Genomic DNA, 16,420 nt, shown 5'->3' with positions numbered 1-16,420 from the left:
ATTTGTGCTTGATACAAGAGACAATTATCTGATTGACTCTGAAACTTCTGCTTAAGCTACAGTCTTTCCGACTTCTGTTTAATCAGTCTGCTTGCAGTTTGAGATGCCCTTGAACATTTAATCATGTCAAGATAGCTAAACAACTTTCTCCTGTTGTACTGGCTTGTAAAGTTCCGTTCACCACATTTGTAAGTACCATGTCCTTAAACTGTCAAATTTAAGTCTAGATATGGGCCACAGAGCTGCACCTGTTCACAAATGAACCACAAATAAACAGCCTTGTCCTCCAGAACATGATGTAAAGAGACTTTGTGCCAGCCTTACCCATCCTGTACTAAAGTCCCCATTACAAGTGAACCGATGTATATTTGTGTTTTCAGTGACCCAAGGGGTAACTTGTTCTTGAATTGTCTTCCTTGGGATGCTGTGTTTGTCCCAAAGCTCCCCTCGCCCCCTTCAAAAACACTATTCCTGAGAGACGAAAATACTTCTAAATATTGTCTCAACAGGAGGTAACTGGGTGAAAAAGCCTCGAATGCAGCAGTACCAAACTACTTCCCCACTGTGCAACTCCATCATGAATAGTGTACCCCAGCACATACCGTCTGAAACGAAAGCTGCTTATTACAGCACACTGAACAAGGAAGCTGCCTTTAGGCTGTTTTCTTGGGTTTTAATCAATATTACATGATCTCTCAGGTTAATGGGCATTAATCCTGAATGCCAGGAGTTAAATCAAAAGTAGCATGTAAAGGGGTAAACCCACATGAAACAAAACAGCAGCAAAATAACACTCCTTATGAAACAGTGTAAGGAACTATCACCTGGGGAATACCTCCTCCTCGGCTTCATCAGGTAAGAATGATTTACACTTCTCAAGGCTGAGTTTACCACCAAGGAGGATCTTACACCACAAATATGCCACAAAAGGAGGAGTGGTTGAGTCAATGGCCAGGGGCAACCAGCATGTATTGCTGACAGAAAGAGTCTGCTGCAGTTAGAGAGGACTGTTTCTCACAGGGAGCTGGAGATAGCTGGGATGAAAGAAACTTGCAGAAGTGAGCAAGAAATAAGAATATCAGTGTGGGATCCATGCATGCAGATCTTTTATAATTTTTATTCTTTGCTAAACAATGCTTCTTATCTTTCAGAAGTAAATCAAAGCAAAATATTTAAGGGCTACTTATATGTACCTGCCAATCTGTGCCAGCACCAACAAACTGCTATGATAGATGCAAAAATCAATTTAGGCCTGTTGAGAACTTGGGATCACAATCCAGAGATCTAGTCCAAAGGTGGCTGAACCACATGGTATCCCCCAGAGCAAAGGGCAGAAAGTTAAGTCTTGTCACCAAGGAGGGGGCACACTCAGGGAAAATGCGAGAGGCCTGAGGTGCAGCTAGCCTTGTGTGGCAGATGACTTCTTTACCAGAGGTAATAAAACAAAACAATAAAACAAACAAACAAAACACCCCCAAAAAACCCCACCACAACCAACCAGGCATAAAACCCCAAGAATACTTATCTACAGAAGCTTCTTTTGTTAGTAAATCACTCAGGAATCTAATTTAATGATTTAATGAGGAAAAGATACCACTGTGGTTAGGAGGAAGGTAAGGAATTCCTTTTGTATACCATGCAGAGACAATTCTCTTCAAATAGCTTTTCGGTCAGAAGGAAGACTTAGCTATGGTGCTTAATTCTGTCAAAATGAGCAACTTTGCCAAATCAAGACTAGATACTATTCCCAACACTGTTTACAAAGACTGGGAAAGTAAGCAGAGTGTGGTTGTGGCAGAGTAGGTACAACAGAAGATGGCTGTCTCTGATCAAGCTGAAGGTAAGATCTTCATATGAAAAGGTCTTGCAACTGCAAAATGTTGATGTGACTGTACAAAAGGATTCCCACAGAGGTTAGGAAATCCCTCTTGCTTTGGCAGCTTTTTAAAGTGACAAAGCTGATTTTATCCCCAACACGAAAGGAAACCAAAATGATTGCAGAAGACAGTTTTTCCAAATGGCAAGGCTTCAACCATCCAGCATCATTGAAACTACAGTTAGAAGCCAGAGAAACTGCTTTCTAAAGATTTTCAAATAAGAAGTTTCATTCTAGTAATGGTCTGCAAGAAATTGAGAGTGTGATGGGGACTTGCTGGCCTCATGAAATCTATGAGAACTCTCATCTAACAACGTAGGTGAAACGGGCATGTGAGAAACCTTCATGGAAGGAAAGGGTATGGGAATGGCATCCCTGAAGAACAGAGGCAGAGAAGGAATGAACAGAGGAAGCTCAGATGCAGTTAGCTAGCCTATTACTCTAGGAACATGGATTACTTTAATGGTGACTTGTTTTTAAGTTGGTTGTAGGATTTGATTTAGTGTTCTGCTCACTTTGTCCTTTTTCAAGTTCCTATTCCAGGCTTCCTACAGGTGCCCTGAGCACAATGGCTTTTGCCAAGTCTTTTTTCCAGTCTTTTAACACTGGCCAAATAACCGACTCATTTCTTTGCAAGCTTGCAGAGGAGTTTGGTTTGATCTGATGCAAAATAAATGCATAGGGAGCACTAAGGAAGATGGCATGAAAGATGAAACTATGAGCCTAAGCTCGAAACAGGAGGAGGGGAGAAAAACAGGTGTGTCTGACTAAGACGCTATTCTTAGGGAAGATATGATCCATTACTGAGCAACACACAATGAAAACACTGGTGCCAAACCCCAGTTGTGCATAAAGTCTGGCTTGTTCACCCCAGTGCCAGGTGCTAGGCCCACAGGGTGCTTTTCCCAGCAGCCTCGGAATCAGTCTTCTCCAAGTTAAAATTGAATGTCTGGTGTCAATGTGCATCCACAGGACAGGGATATAAATCACTGCCTAATTTTTACTTGTCTGTCTTTTCTGTTCACAGCAGACAGACTGCTTTCTACATGCTATTCCTATTTTAAATGCAATTATCCTTGTGATACAGATGGAATGCAAAACATGTCTGAATGCAAAAAGTTCTGATAACGTCAAATCTTCAGTTGGAGTTTTCAAAGTTATCTCAATATTTCTGCTGTACACTAACTCATAATCCAGTATTGTAATTTATTACAGCAAGCATAGAGATACCATATTTTTGATGCTAACAGGTACCTACAGGTTTTTGCTATCCCAGTATGATACTGAGTATATGGGTCTTTAATTTCAAGAGAAAAAGAAAGCAAACAACAAAACAACAAACCTTCCTTTATATTTTAAAGCAAACAGCATCAATATCTAGATCCTAGCAATTAAGTCAAATAAAAGACACCCGCATAATTTCAATAGTATTCAGCAATTGTGATCATTCACAAATAATACAAAAACATTAACACGGGAGATGTGTTTTAAAAAACCATAAGTCCCCAAAGACAATTATCGAGTATTTGTTCAAAGTTTTACGCCCATAATCTGGCAGTATATTTCTACAACCATATTAAAGTTTTATTTTTCTCCTCAGTTTTTAAATTTACAGCTATCAATACTATTGGACACCATTATGACAACAAGGTGTTTCAACTAATAAAGCCATAGATTGAAATAGACTTCCTTGGAACTGGGAGAAAAAAAATAAAAATACAAGTGTCAACCAAACAACCCCTCAAGTAAAAAAAAAAAAACATTATTTATGGGCTAAAATTATCATTGAATACTACTACTACATTATTGCTTAGTTACATGAAGGCTATCCAATACCTAAAGTTATACATGAAGACTATCTAATTAAGCTTGCACAAGAAAGGAGGAACATGGTCAAAATAAAGAAAATTTGATATGGCTTTAAATTACAGATAGCTATTAGTGCAGGGTTAAAATGGAAGTTATCCAACGTTTTTATGAGGAAATTTTAACAGTGTTTCAAAAGCGTTAATATAGTTCAGCACTAAATCTAGCAATAATGAAGCTTTTTATGTTTCAGCTGTGTGTTACAACTTGGGTTATTTCTGCAGGGTAAGACAGTTATGCAAACTTCAGGGAGCAAGGAGGTTGCTCCAGGGAGGATACAATAGGCCGGTCTAGTATTTTGTACCTGTATAATCAATGTAAACACTGTCAATAGGCAATTTACAACCTGTTCTAGAATCACTGGATTTTGTTACTATAAGCTGGTAATTTTTTCACAGATCACTCAGTCTCAGTGAGATGTAGCTTGGTGTTTACTTTTAAAAACCTAAAGATTTCAAGTAGTTTTATTTCAAAATCCAGCCAATAAAACGTATTCGCTAAGATTAGGAAAAACTGTGAATTGTTTTGTTTCCACAGAGCAACTATAAAAAATAAGTCAGTTTGCTGCTAACACATGAGTAAAATCTCAAGGTTTTAGAGGTATCTGCTTTACAGACTGCAGAATTACCATACAAAACTAGGAACATTATTTCCCCTGAAGCTTAATTCCCAGCAGTCACAAGACTACAGCAGTTGCAGACATGATTTATGACATCCTCCGAATGACCTCTCAAAGCTAAAGACTGATTAAGTGTAAGACATGGAAGGTAGCTCCTGTCTGCCCGCATCATATGATGTGGAGTCACAGCACAGTGAGCGTTTGCTACCAAGCGAACAAAACTGTCCCTTAGCTTTCTACTGCATGCAGCACTGCGCTGCCATTATATAAGAGAAACACAATGACATACAGCACAATATATCAGGTCTTCTTCTAACCCGATCTGAATCACTCCTCGCATCACCTGCAGATGTTCTTTGTGGCACTGGTTCACAGGTGTGTCTGTAATTTTCTAGGACACGAATTGTCATTTGACTTTAGCAGCACTGTCAGTACCCAAGCAAGACAACGGCAGTATCTGAGGTTAGGAATAGCTTCTAAAGAAAAGAAACAACTTGAGCTATTCAGCACATGAATGTTTTCTCTATTTCTTTCAGAAAAAAAACCTCAGGCTTATTCTATACATGTCAAAAGCTTTACTGTATTTATCCAGTGCTGCATAAAAATATTCCCGTGGCATACGTATGCCTTTATATAAAGGCAATTCCAATGTACTGAGAAAAAAAATTGTTGTCCCACTCTCAAAAACTGAAGTAAGTATGAGATGACATTGCAGCTATTTTAGCCAGGAGTGATTTGCGATGGCTCCGTCACAGGAAGTTCGGTCTAGCAGATTTAGGCCTGACTCAAGGGAAAGTATGCAGAGAATCACCCACCAAATATTCTTCTCGCCAAAGGTTCATTAGAAGAGTCAGTCCCATTCACAACAAATCAGAGAGAAGTTTAAAATATGAATGGATGTGATCTCTGCAGTGTGTCCTCCTCAGCAGGATCCAAGCATGTTGTCTTTACTTCATTACAGAAAGAAAATTTAGCATAATTGAGCACCCCCAACCTGCACCATGAAAGTGAGCTGCCATAGCTTCTTTACAAATCTATGCCTCTCTTCCTCTTACATGTAGCATAAAATAATAAGCCATGTTGATCCCTCAATCACCACCACTAAACCTCCAAGACGATATTTTACCAAGATAAATGGAGCAGTCTGCAGTTCTGGGAACTGCTGTTCCAGACATTCGAAGCCCTTCCCTGTCGGTTATGCTATGTTCCCATTTCAGGCACTTTCTTCACAGCCCCACCATTAGACATACACAGCTTACTCTTCTGACTCGGCAGCAAAGGGTTGACAGTTTGTGGGTGTGGAGGAAAGATAAGAGGCTGCAGCTTCTAAAAGTGCTGCAACTCCACGCTATCACAGACTGACCCAATTCAGCCACTGACTGAGGCTGAAATTGGGTCACCAGAACAGTCCTGCACCCCTTTAGGAGGTAGGTACACATTGAACTTGAGTGTGGTTTTATTTAGTGACATTTGTCAGCATTACTCTTTAAAATGAACAACCTCCCCCCACAACAAACCCAAACTGTAACACACTGTTTTTGTAGTGATGCTCTTCTGTGAGGTAACAAAAACTGTTGAAGGAGAGATGTGGGATGGCTGGAAGGAAATACAGCTTTACTGAACAAAAAGGAGGAAGAGCTTGAGTTTGCCACTGTTCCTCTTGGAACTCTGGTTTGGATGAGCAGCTATCTATGGCCTACACTGCTGAACACCAGTGAAAGTTTCCTCCTTGTTCAGATGTTACCAACAGGTCCCAAAGGGAAAAGTAGAAACTACAAATTGTGTTCTTCAAACAAAATTTCCCTCCTTAAAATTGTAACAATGATTTGCAAGACCAGCTGTGAAAAGTCTGAGCTGTTATTAGACCAATTCACAGAGTAACAGCTGTGTCAGAGAATAAAATTTTATTTACTATAGTAATGTTTTTCTCCTATCACCACGTTAAGCAAAATCTCAAAGTTCGACAGATGTTCAACAGTTCTAATCATTTTCAAGAAATAATGAATAAAACTGTTTTAAAGCATCAGGGAAACTGAATGAACCTCCTACGTACTCTGGAGGATGTTCATGAGTACACAAGATCAAAACAACAGAAATGTCACTGTTTTAACTGCAAGCACAGGATAAGTGTCTGTTTACGTGTCCTGTTAAACTACCCTATGAAATATGCTCTTCCCCCTCCCCAGCACCCCTGAGGACAGAGCACAGAACCATCCAGAGCAGAGCAAGAAGCTGGAAACTTTGAGCCAAGAATCTTGTTAAACTCCAAAAACGGAAAAATTGAGAAATACTATGGAGAAGTTGATACCTCGGATAAAGTGGAAAGAAAGAACTAATTTGCATTAGTATTATTTTGTAGTGCTTTGCTGAAAGTCTAGTCCTATTAAAGGATGAGGACAAGGAGGAAGGCTTAAGCTTTTCCAGGCAGACTGGCAAGATGCCCTTTTGCAAGGTCTTTTAGGGTATAATCTCAGGAGCCCTGGCAGAGAAGTGAACTTGAAGTTAGCAATTCTTTTCATTCCAGACTGAAGTTTTGAGTGCATCAGTCAAAACAGTTGACAGCATCAGCCCTGCTGAGTAAAATGCTCTCCCTTTTTTTGTGCACAGAAGTGACCAAGGAAATCAAGTCACTGCAGGGGGTGGAACTACCAGAATCATGTATCTTGGTAGTCCAAGTGTTAGGTTAAGTTGCACTATTTTTCTTCCCTTCCATGGAGCAATATAAACTGAGTAAGTTCTGGCACAAGTAGCTTGTCCCAAAGATGTTCAAACAGCCACCAATCAACAAAGCTTATAACTTGTGTTAGAAAAAATTAGGTCAGTCCCAATTCACAAAGAACGTTTCAAAAATATTTTTGTTTAGTCCTTTAGGTGACATGCCAATCTTCAAGTCTGTACTTTTGATCAGAACACATATATTATGGCTGTCATTTAGATGTTGACAACCCCTCTAGTAGGATTATTGCTCATACAAGGTTCCAGCTCAGGATCCTGACACTCACATGCAGGCCTCAGCATGTGGCAGTAGCAGCATTTCTCTTTCCTCACAAGGCAAAACTTAACCCAATATCTCAAACTGATTTAGAATTAACACCATATTTATACCTTCATGACAAAACCCTGCTATGTGTCCTTGCTAATCTAGATCAGCTGCACTGCTGTGGCCCAAGTCACTCTGAATTCTGTTAGATGGCATGGGAATATTTGGCTAGCCGTGCATGGCATTGGATTCAAACAGTCCAGAAGACAAAGTACACTGCTAGACAGCAAGAGCACATCAAATGTCATGCATTTTTTTGCAGTAATTTTCAATATTCTGTCTATAATAGTCTTTCCATATACTAATCTCTCCATTCAAAACAGAGCTGAATAAACTATAAATACAAATCCCTACTATCCGTGATGGTTGATCCCCTGCTCCTTTTTGCTGTGATAGGGCTCAAAAATTCACTTATTGTAATTTAAAAAGAATAATTGCAAAGTAGCTACCTTGAGTAAAGAAAAACCTTCAGTAGCTCACGCACTGGATGTCTCAACATTCTCCCTCTCTGAAATTACACTAGCAAAAGCTTTTCCCCTTAAAATGAACCTCAGTAAATATGTTGGCCAATAACCAGACCCATTGCCATCTGAATTAAACGCAGAGCGGTCTGAGTGAAAGCAGCACTAATGTCAAAGCAGCACCACCCCTGAGCAAGCGGCTTTAAGGAGACCCGCTTAAAAAGTTTCCAGCAGAACAGCGTTCCAACACAAAGTGCTGACTTGATGAAACCCAAAATATTCCACAGGAATGTGCTAATTCAGTCAAAACTTTTGAAAGAGGACAGGCCGGCTTGCCGAGCCAGCCAACCAGTCTAGTGAGCTGACTGGTTCTCCCCAGCTCTCCAGGGTCACTGGCTTCCCCATCTGGCCAGGTGCCAGGCTGCTAGTCCCAGCTCTCAGAGGGGCCCTTTAATAATAATAAAGTCTTACAAAGGGTTCTGAGAAGCAAACAAAGCAATTTAAAAATGAAAAACAGAATTCCTTCAGAACTAACTGCAAGGTTTCTTTTAAAGAGAAATCTGTTGGATTTGTTGCAAAGCATTGAAAACTAAATGTCCCTAAAGACACAAGTCTCTCCTATGTCTTCTCAATTTTTATATTGAAAAAAAGTAAAAACTTTTTTTTATAGTGAAAAAAAGCATCAGTACGGTAACAACACAAAGTTAACAATAGTTATATTCAAAACCTAAACTTCACTAGACAGGTCTAATCATCAGCAGGGAGTTAAAGGCAAGTTGCTTCACGATCACTGTTACTCAAGTAAATGCCCTTGCATGATCAAAACACAGGGCTACCTTGTAAGCAACATCTGGCGTGGCGTAGACCCTAAGTAGGCTCCCTGCATAACTCAATGTGGCAAACCTGAATGAGATGGTGCAAGGGGCCTCATTTAACACTCTGGAGAAGGTCGAAGGAATAAGTATGGCTTTATAATATTTTAGCAGTCATTTAAAAAAAAAAATTTAAAAAAATCTGTCAACTAGCAAGTAACCCGCTTTCTTCATAAAACTGGCTTTTAGCAACCTGTGGCTAACCAGTGCATAGGAACTATTCTGGCTTCTCAGCAACTCAATAAGTAACAGTATGAAGAGAGTTTTTAATTGCTAAAAAAAGCAACGCTATTTAAGACAGTAACACCAAACACCACAATATTTTTTGCACAATTCCATTAATAAAAAAGCAATGCTATTTAAGACAGTAACACCAAACACCACAATGTTTTTTGCACAATTCCATTCATTTAACCAGCTTTTGTATCAAAATGCCTAGATATTGGTTCATGTGTGAGCACCACAATTAGTTTAAGAGATACTTGGAACAAAGTTTCACAGAAAAAAAGAGCTCCTTTTACATGCCAAATTGTGTCAGCAATGAGATCTCTGTTGCAGGCAAGTCACATGATTTTGAAAGAATAAGGCTAATAAAATGTATGGATTTATTTATATGAAAATCAGCACACCTTGCAGCATACAACTGGGACAAATTTGTGACCACTTTCTTTCAGAAAACACGTGTAAATCAGACAGCTGCCAGAGTATGCAGTTCACTGACACTTCCTACTGCCAAATGCAATGCACAAAGGTAGCTCAGAAAGCAATTAGAGATTGGCTGGGAGGACTCATTAATTTTTTTAAACTTCAAATCACAACTAAACAGTCTCATAACGTTTTTCTGGGGAAGACTGTATGCCTTCGACTCACATTTAAAAAGAAAGAAGGTTTGTCTTCTCAGAATGACAAAATACATGTAATTTGCTCCCTGTTGTTTCTTAGAATGAACAACTAATACATTTACAGTATCACAAGGAAACACATCTAGAACAGAACTAGGCATAAGCACAGTTCAATCCAACTGCTCAATTTTTAAACATCTCACCACTTGCAAAGTCTAAGGCTCCCTTCAACTCCTTGCAACACAAAATTCAGAGAAAAAAGGCGGTGAGGAAAAAAAAATAAAATTTCCTGCTAGTGGTAACAGGACTGGGAAACCACCAGTGACCAACACAAGCAAATGATGCCTACTTGGCTCTATTTGAGTATGTATGACATAAGACCAAGATAATAATGAGAAAGTACAGCATAAAGAGATGCCTTCCATTTTGGAAGAAGATATCAAAAGTTCATAGCAGCACCTTTTCTTCTCTCAAGCAAAATTTGAGATGCCCTTCTTACGGTTTATGACAAAAAGGCACATCCATCACTGATCTCCCCATCACGGCAAACAGCAAAATACAGAAGAAAAAAAAGCATGCATATAGACATTCATACGCAATTCTGGGCCTGTAATCATGGCAGCATTAAATTACCGATCTGATAGTTAATTCTTTCATTAGCCTCATGAAAAGGATCACAATCATACCACAAAGTAACAACTGAGTGCTGCACAACTCTGAAGCCATGGCCTCAATTTCTTTGTGCTGCAGTAATTTAAATAACCAGCTATAAGCTATAATTTAAGATTTAGTCCATGACTGCAGGAGCTAACCAACTGGAGTTACAAGGATCAATACACACTGTAAGTGTTTAAGAGAATGAGACCATACTTCTAAGTAAGTGTCTCTCTCAAACCAATCTATGTAATTTAGTAATTTTCTCCTTTTAAGCTTATATAGCCATTTCCTAGAATGAGTTTCTGAGGCTCTCTATACAGCAGACACAGTCCTAAACTGAGAAATGACATGTTGCTGGTAATAACTCATATTGCATTGTGCAAAATTACTTTTATCCTTGAAGCCAGAGAATGGCTTCAGGTGCCACTCATGGGTTTTACTTCTGTTCATTTATATGGAAATTTGTCAACGTAACAGACTGCGCAAAGGTAACAAGAAGGCCCAAAAGGAGCTCCAACCAGCAGTGTGCCAGTTGAGAGAAACAAAGCGGGGCGGGGCGGGGGGGAAGAGGCTGAACATGGTGCCGTTGTGATACAAATGAACATCACAAACAATACTGAGAGGCTACATTATTTAATTGCTGTTTCTTTGAAATAAGTTAAGTCAGCTGAGTGCACTCATATGTACGTGTAGGAAGCAGCAGGGGCAAAGGATTTCAGTCGGTCAACTCATAACTTGTGCACATCCCATCAGCTGGATTACTGCCAGAGCTTGCTCTCTGCCAGCTTACCTCCTCCTGCTCCACCCTAACTGATCCCATGTGCATTATCCCTCCCTGACTGGGGCGACTAGCCTGCTTCTTCCTAATGTTCAGCATCCCTCAGTACACAGATTTCTAACAACTTATCTTGGAAAATGCTTAGTCCTAAATTAAAAAAGGCAAAACAAAGAGAAACAAAGCCTCTCTGTTATATGAAGTCAACCTTCTCAAAAATGTGTGGTAACACCAGGAGAAAAAAAAAATACTTACTTTTCCTGAGTGCTGTGCTTTGAAATGGATTTCACAACTGTAAGTTTATGATTTCAAATTATTTTTGCAATTAAGGCCGAGTATTACCGCTATCCAGACACAGAATAAGGTGGGCCCAACCATCCTTCAAGACTTGTTCCAATAAAAGCGTCCAATGTAGGATACCATAACAGCAAGGGTGCCAGGAGGTCAAAGAGCCCATAACAGTGCAGGTTATTTATACAATAAATAACTTATGTTGGAAGGCACTTGTGGACGTCTTCTGGTCCAGACCCTGACTCAGTGCTGGACCAACTTCAACTAAGTTGCTCAGGACCTTGTCCAGTCAATTTCTGATCATCTCCAAGGATGGAGGTCACACAATCTCTTCAGGTGCCTGCTACTGTGTTTGATCACCCTCATTATGAATTGAATTAATTGAACTGGATTTTTCCCTGATGCAACTTGTGACCACTGACTCTCAACTTGTCACTATGCACCTCCAAAAAGAGTCCGACACCCCCTCCTCTACAATTTCTTTGTAATTGTGCTCTGTTCTCACATATTCCACATCTGATGACTGGTAAGCAATAAGCTCATTCAGGAGGCACTGTAAGATTTCCTGATGGTAGGGCAGCTCTGCCAAAGTAAGCACCAAGATTTCAGTAAGATTTTCTAATTCCTAGTTTTCTGAAACCTTTCTGTGTGCTTGCCACAGAACTGACTGTCAGCCTAAGCCACAGTGACAGAAAGGTTTGATCCCAACAGTGGCAAAAGTCCTGTTTGCCTTGCATCAAAGGTTGCCTAGGAGAGCTTAGTAGTAGGGAAAAAACAGAACTACCACAGGTGATTCATTTGACGTTGGCAAGTCTCACTAAAATCACAAAGCCGTACATATCTACCTGTCCTTATGAAGTATTGCATAGACAATCAGCTGAAGAAGGAGAAAGTTCTTTAGCTCCTTCAAGAAAGGGTAATTTTCTTGAATAACATGCAAATGCGCAGTGCATCAAGTAACAGTCCTTAATAATGTCCCCAGAAGACTTGATTGACCTACCTCACCATTTGATGTAGTTAGATGAGAGGACATTTAAGCTACACATCTCAAGTGGACACTATATGCACACTAACCAATATCTGAACTTGTAGTCAAAAAAGGGAACAAACGCACTCAAATAAGAATAATTTTATATTTGCAGAACAAGTCAGTGTAAATTATATTGGCATGCAGTATAAAAAAGACCCAAGTTCTTAGGAATTGTTTTTGAAAAAATAAACTATGAGCAAAAAACATAAATAATTTCTGAGTCCACTGAACTAGATACCAGAGTATCTTATTAAATAAAGATTTTTATCATGCTAATGTTTAAAATGAATAAATAATTATCAGCTTACTTCTTTCTTACCATTGTAGGTTATCCTTGGTTTTGTCAAACACATAACAAGATGTAAATCCATTTCATCAGAAGATACAAATTTTGAACATACAGGGCACTTGAATCCTATGGAAAATAAAAACATGTAAGTGTGAGTACACTCAACCACATTGCAAATATGTATATTCAAGCAAAAAACCTATTCTGCACACATTAAAAGAAAAAAACCAAACATATATATCTGGCAGCTTTTCAGTTTTGACGTGACATTTCTTACTTTAATATAATTCCCTTGATTTCAAAAGATCTCAAAATGGACCGTTCTTTCTGCAAACTGATCTGTTGCCAATTGCAACATATCAGCACCTCTGGAACGCAGTTTCCCAGTAACTCTAAGAACAGTTTAAGACAGGAGCAAGAGGATAATATGACTCTACTAAACCAGAAATTAGAAATGTATAGAAAACATAGCCATGGGAATCTGAACTTAGGCAGGAGCCCTGAAATAACATCTGCACGTTTACTAGGAATAGCATTGAAACTTTAACAAAGGATCTTGGTTTTACATCTCATCATGCAAGCTGCAGCATCTTTTACCAGTCTGGGGCACAGGGAAAACATTAACTCAGGGGTGTCCCCTCACCCTGAATCACTAATATTTCCTGTAGCGCTGAATTTGTTTGACTTCTCTCATCCTAGCCAAGCATGACCTTGTTTAGCTAGTGAGGTCACAGCCTGAGGCAATATGGGGTAAAGAATAATTAAGACAGTCTGCATTGTGATGCAACTGCATAATAGTCCATGACAAAACTGCTTAATACTTTAATTTATGTCATTAGCAAAGACAGCAGTCTCCCAGTTAGAGGACAAGATTGGTTGGACAAGTTTTATGGTCCACAGAAAAGTCTGAGAGAAGTCTGGCTGATTTTGATCTGCTGAAAAATTAACACACAAGTGAGAGACACAAAGCCACCAACAGGGATCTTGCTGTGTAACAGCTGTTAAGGAATATACCTACAGGACAACACACAGCAAAAATATCTAAATCCATGCTCACTGCGAAGGAGCAACCTTTTCTTTGATGCCATTGAAAAGTAATGATGCAGGCATGTATAAATGGCCACTGCACCTTCCATCAACATCCACATCTGGGCCTGCTCCCACATTTTGTAGCTTGTTGCCCCTTGCTTTTTTACTTCTAACCTTGGGAGTTCATAATGAACCGAGTCAGCCAAGGATTACAAGTGACTTGATGCTGCACTTTCAAGTTAGTGATGCCTGAGAATTTTTATCTTTACTTTCAATTATTATCCAGATGTAGATCAAGCAACTAACCTGAAGCATTAGCACTTGATAGAAGCAATGTGTTTCATTTACCAAGACAATGATTTTTATTTCTTTAGCACAGCTAATAGGAAGCAAGTCAAAGCAGACAACTGGTAACACCCATGAGGAACTCTGAGCAGCAGCTGAACATGTACTGGAAACCACTTCCTGAGAAAGTACAGTTCTGATTCTTCCCATTTTAGTCACAAGCGGTTCATATCTATTTCTTCTTGTGTCAATCTTACACCTCAGTTTAAATACTGCTCTTCCCTCCTTATTTTTAATCCTCCTCCCACAACCCACATCTTTACAAACAACAGGTACAACCGCAGGTTAATAAGCGTAGAACAGTCAAACACATCTTTTGGAAAAAAAGCAGGTTGAACGGATTAATTTACTTGTAGAAAGCTTTGTCAGCGACCCTCTGCCACCGTGTAGCCTCCCTCCCCCAGGCTGCATCTCAATATGACTAAAACCAAAATTAGTATCTCGGTCCTCCAAACGCGCAAAACCACCCATAACTGTTTTGTTACAGTTTTCTTAAAAAAACGACCCATCGTAGATTTTCTCTCAACCTTTATCAGCCTGTTGCAGCTGATTACTCTTAAGTCTAGTCAAACTCTACTAAGACCCATGCATTATTCTCATTTGTGTGCTTCTGTAAGGCATAATTGACAACGTATTTTGATGTAAAAAAGCACGTAACTTCCTTATACACTGCAGACTGAGCCCTGCTGCGCCAGAAGGGAGTGTTTGCATTACAGCACGTTAACAATTATGTTCATGGCTAGTTAAGCACCGGGACAGCCATTAACAGGTTACCTCTGCCTTCTGGACAGAACCCTTCCAGCTTATTCCCTAGGGTCAATCAGCACATCTAATTGGGAGTGACAGAGGGCAGGGAAAACGATCAATAGGTCTTTAGAACCATTGCTAAAGTTAACAGTGTTAAGAAGGTACATATCCCAGGAATGCTTGCAAGGGAATACTTAAATCCACATAAAACAGTAGGGAGAATTTGGGTAAATAAATAAATAAATAAATAATGCTTTTACTAAAAACCATGCTTAAACAGTTGTGAAAAATCTTTCTGGTTATCCACCTGGAGTATTCAGCTGAATGTGGTCTACCATAGGTATGCCCCTAAACCTAGTAAACAGCCTACATTTTAGCAATATATTAAGTCCACATTTTAACAATATAGTATATTGTGGCTTGTCCAGTGTCAAGGGGAATCTGGAGGTAATAGTTAAGCAACTACAAATATCTTCTTGCCACAGCAAGCCAGGGATATCTAACTGCTATAGCTCTACTCAGCACTCAGTACAGTAAAGAACCCAAGCAGTAAAGGACACTACACTTAACTAAGCCTTATGGACCAAATTAGCAGCCACTGGTAAAGATATCTTTGCGTAAAAGATGTTTCTCCAGTGACCAGCATCAGCTGCATGCCAGAGTCTAGCATTACAGCTGAAAAAGTACCTCAAGCTCGCAAAACCCACTGAAACATTTTTCAAACACAAATGAAATCCCACTTCACAACATTCTGGTGCAATAACCAGCTCCTAGATTTCACCATCTTCCCCAAGAGATGCACAGTGTATGTTTTGTGTGAAGGAAATTACCATTTCCAACTCCTTTAGTAGCCCCAAAGAACAAATTGTTTTGGCTGTAGACACAATATTTACTTTATTTTTAACTGTATTTGAAAAATATAAATAAGTGAACAATCAACACTGTCCACAAGCCAGTTAAAGGTTCTTAAATAAAAAAGCTGGTATTTTCCCACCTTTCGTCAAATCAGAAGGCAATAGTTTCATGACCCAGTTTACAATTAAGTACTCCTTAAGAACAAAGACTCTATTGTACCACTGCCCAGCAGGCTAACAACATTTATAGCCTATGTTTGTTTTTACCACCAGTCTCAAGGAAAAACTCTGATAACTTTCTTCAAGTTTCACATGACTAACAATCAGCAACAGGTCAAAAATAACTTGATTGTTACATGACTTGTTATACTGAGTTTTGCAGATTAACAATGCATTCACAGACTTTTGGACAACAAAGTGGAAGTAGTCATCAGATAAGGTGGCATCAGGTGAAGTATCCTCTAAAAACTATGAAACTCAATTAACTACTTTCTCGCTCTCTTTACAAGGAGAGCACAAGAGATAACAAACACCGTGGTGAGACACTGGAACAGGTTGCCCAGAGAGGTGGTAGATGCCCCATCCCTGGAAGTGTTCAAGGTCAGGTTGGATGGGGCTCTGAGCAACCTGATCTAGTTGAAGATATCCCTGCTCATTGCAGGGGGGTTGGACTAGATGACCTTTAAGGGTCCCTTCCAACCCAAACTGTTCTATGATTCTATAACGTACAGTTTTAGGTAAAAATCCAGCTCTTACAAAGGTGTTGGTTTCACAGCATCCCTTATCCTCATCCAAGACAAGGAACTATCACCTTTGTATTAGGGTTG

At 39.5% G+C, this 16,420-nt stretch overlaps 1 protein-coding gene across 1 annotated transcript in view; it reads right to left on the bottom strand.

The window, feature by feature from the left end:
• The window catches only part of ZNRF2 (zinc and ring finger 2), a 66,016-nt gene that overhangs the window by 19,453 nt on the left and 30,143 nt on the right, over positions 1-16,420 (bottom strand). Inside the window, exon 2 of the mRNA XM_054815431.1 lies at positions 12,649-12,744. Coding sequence (XP_054671406.1) covers positions 12,649-12,744 — 96 coding nt within the window. The remainder of the gene's footprint in view (positions 1-12,648; positions 12,745-16,420) is intronic.

The sequence above is a fragment of the Grus americana genome, chromosome 2 (assembly GCF_028858705.1).
Source record: "Grus americana isolate bGruAme1 chromosome 2, bGruAme1.mat, whole genome shotgun sequence".
NCBI lineage: Eukaryota > Metazoa > Chordata > Aves > Gruiformes > Gruidae > Grus > Grus americana.
Note: the sequence above shows the minus strand (reverse complement) of the source record. Positions and strands in the feature narration are given on the sequence as shown.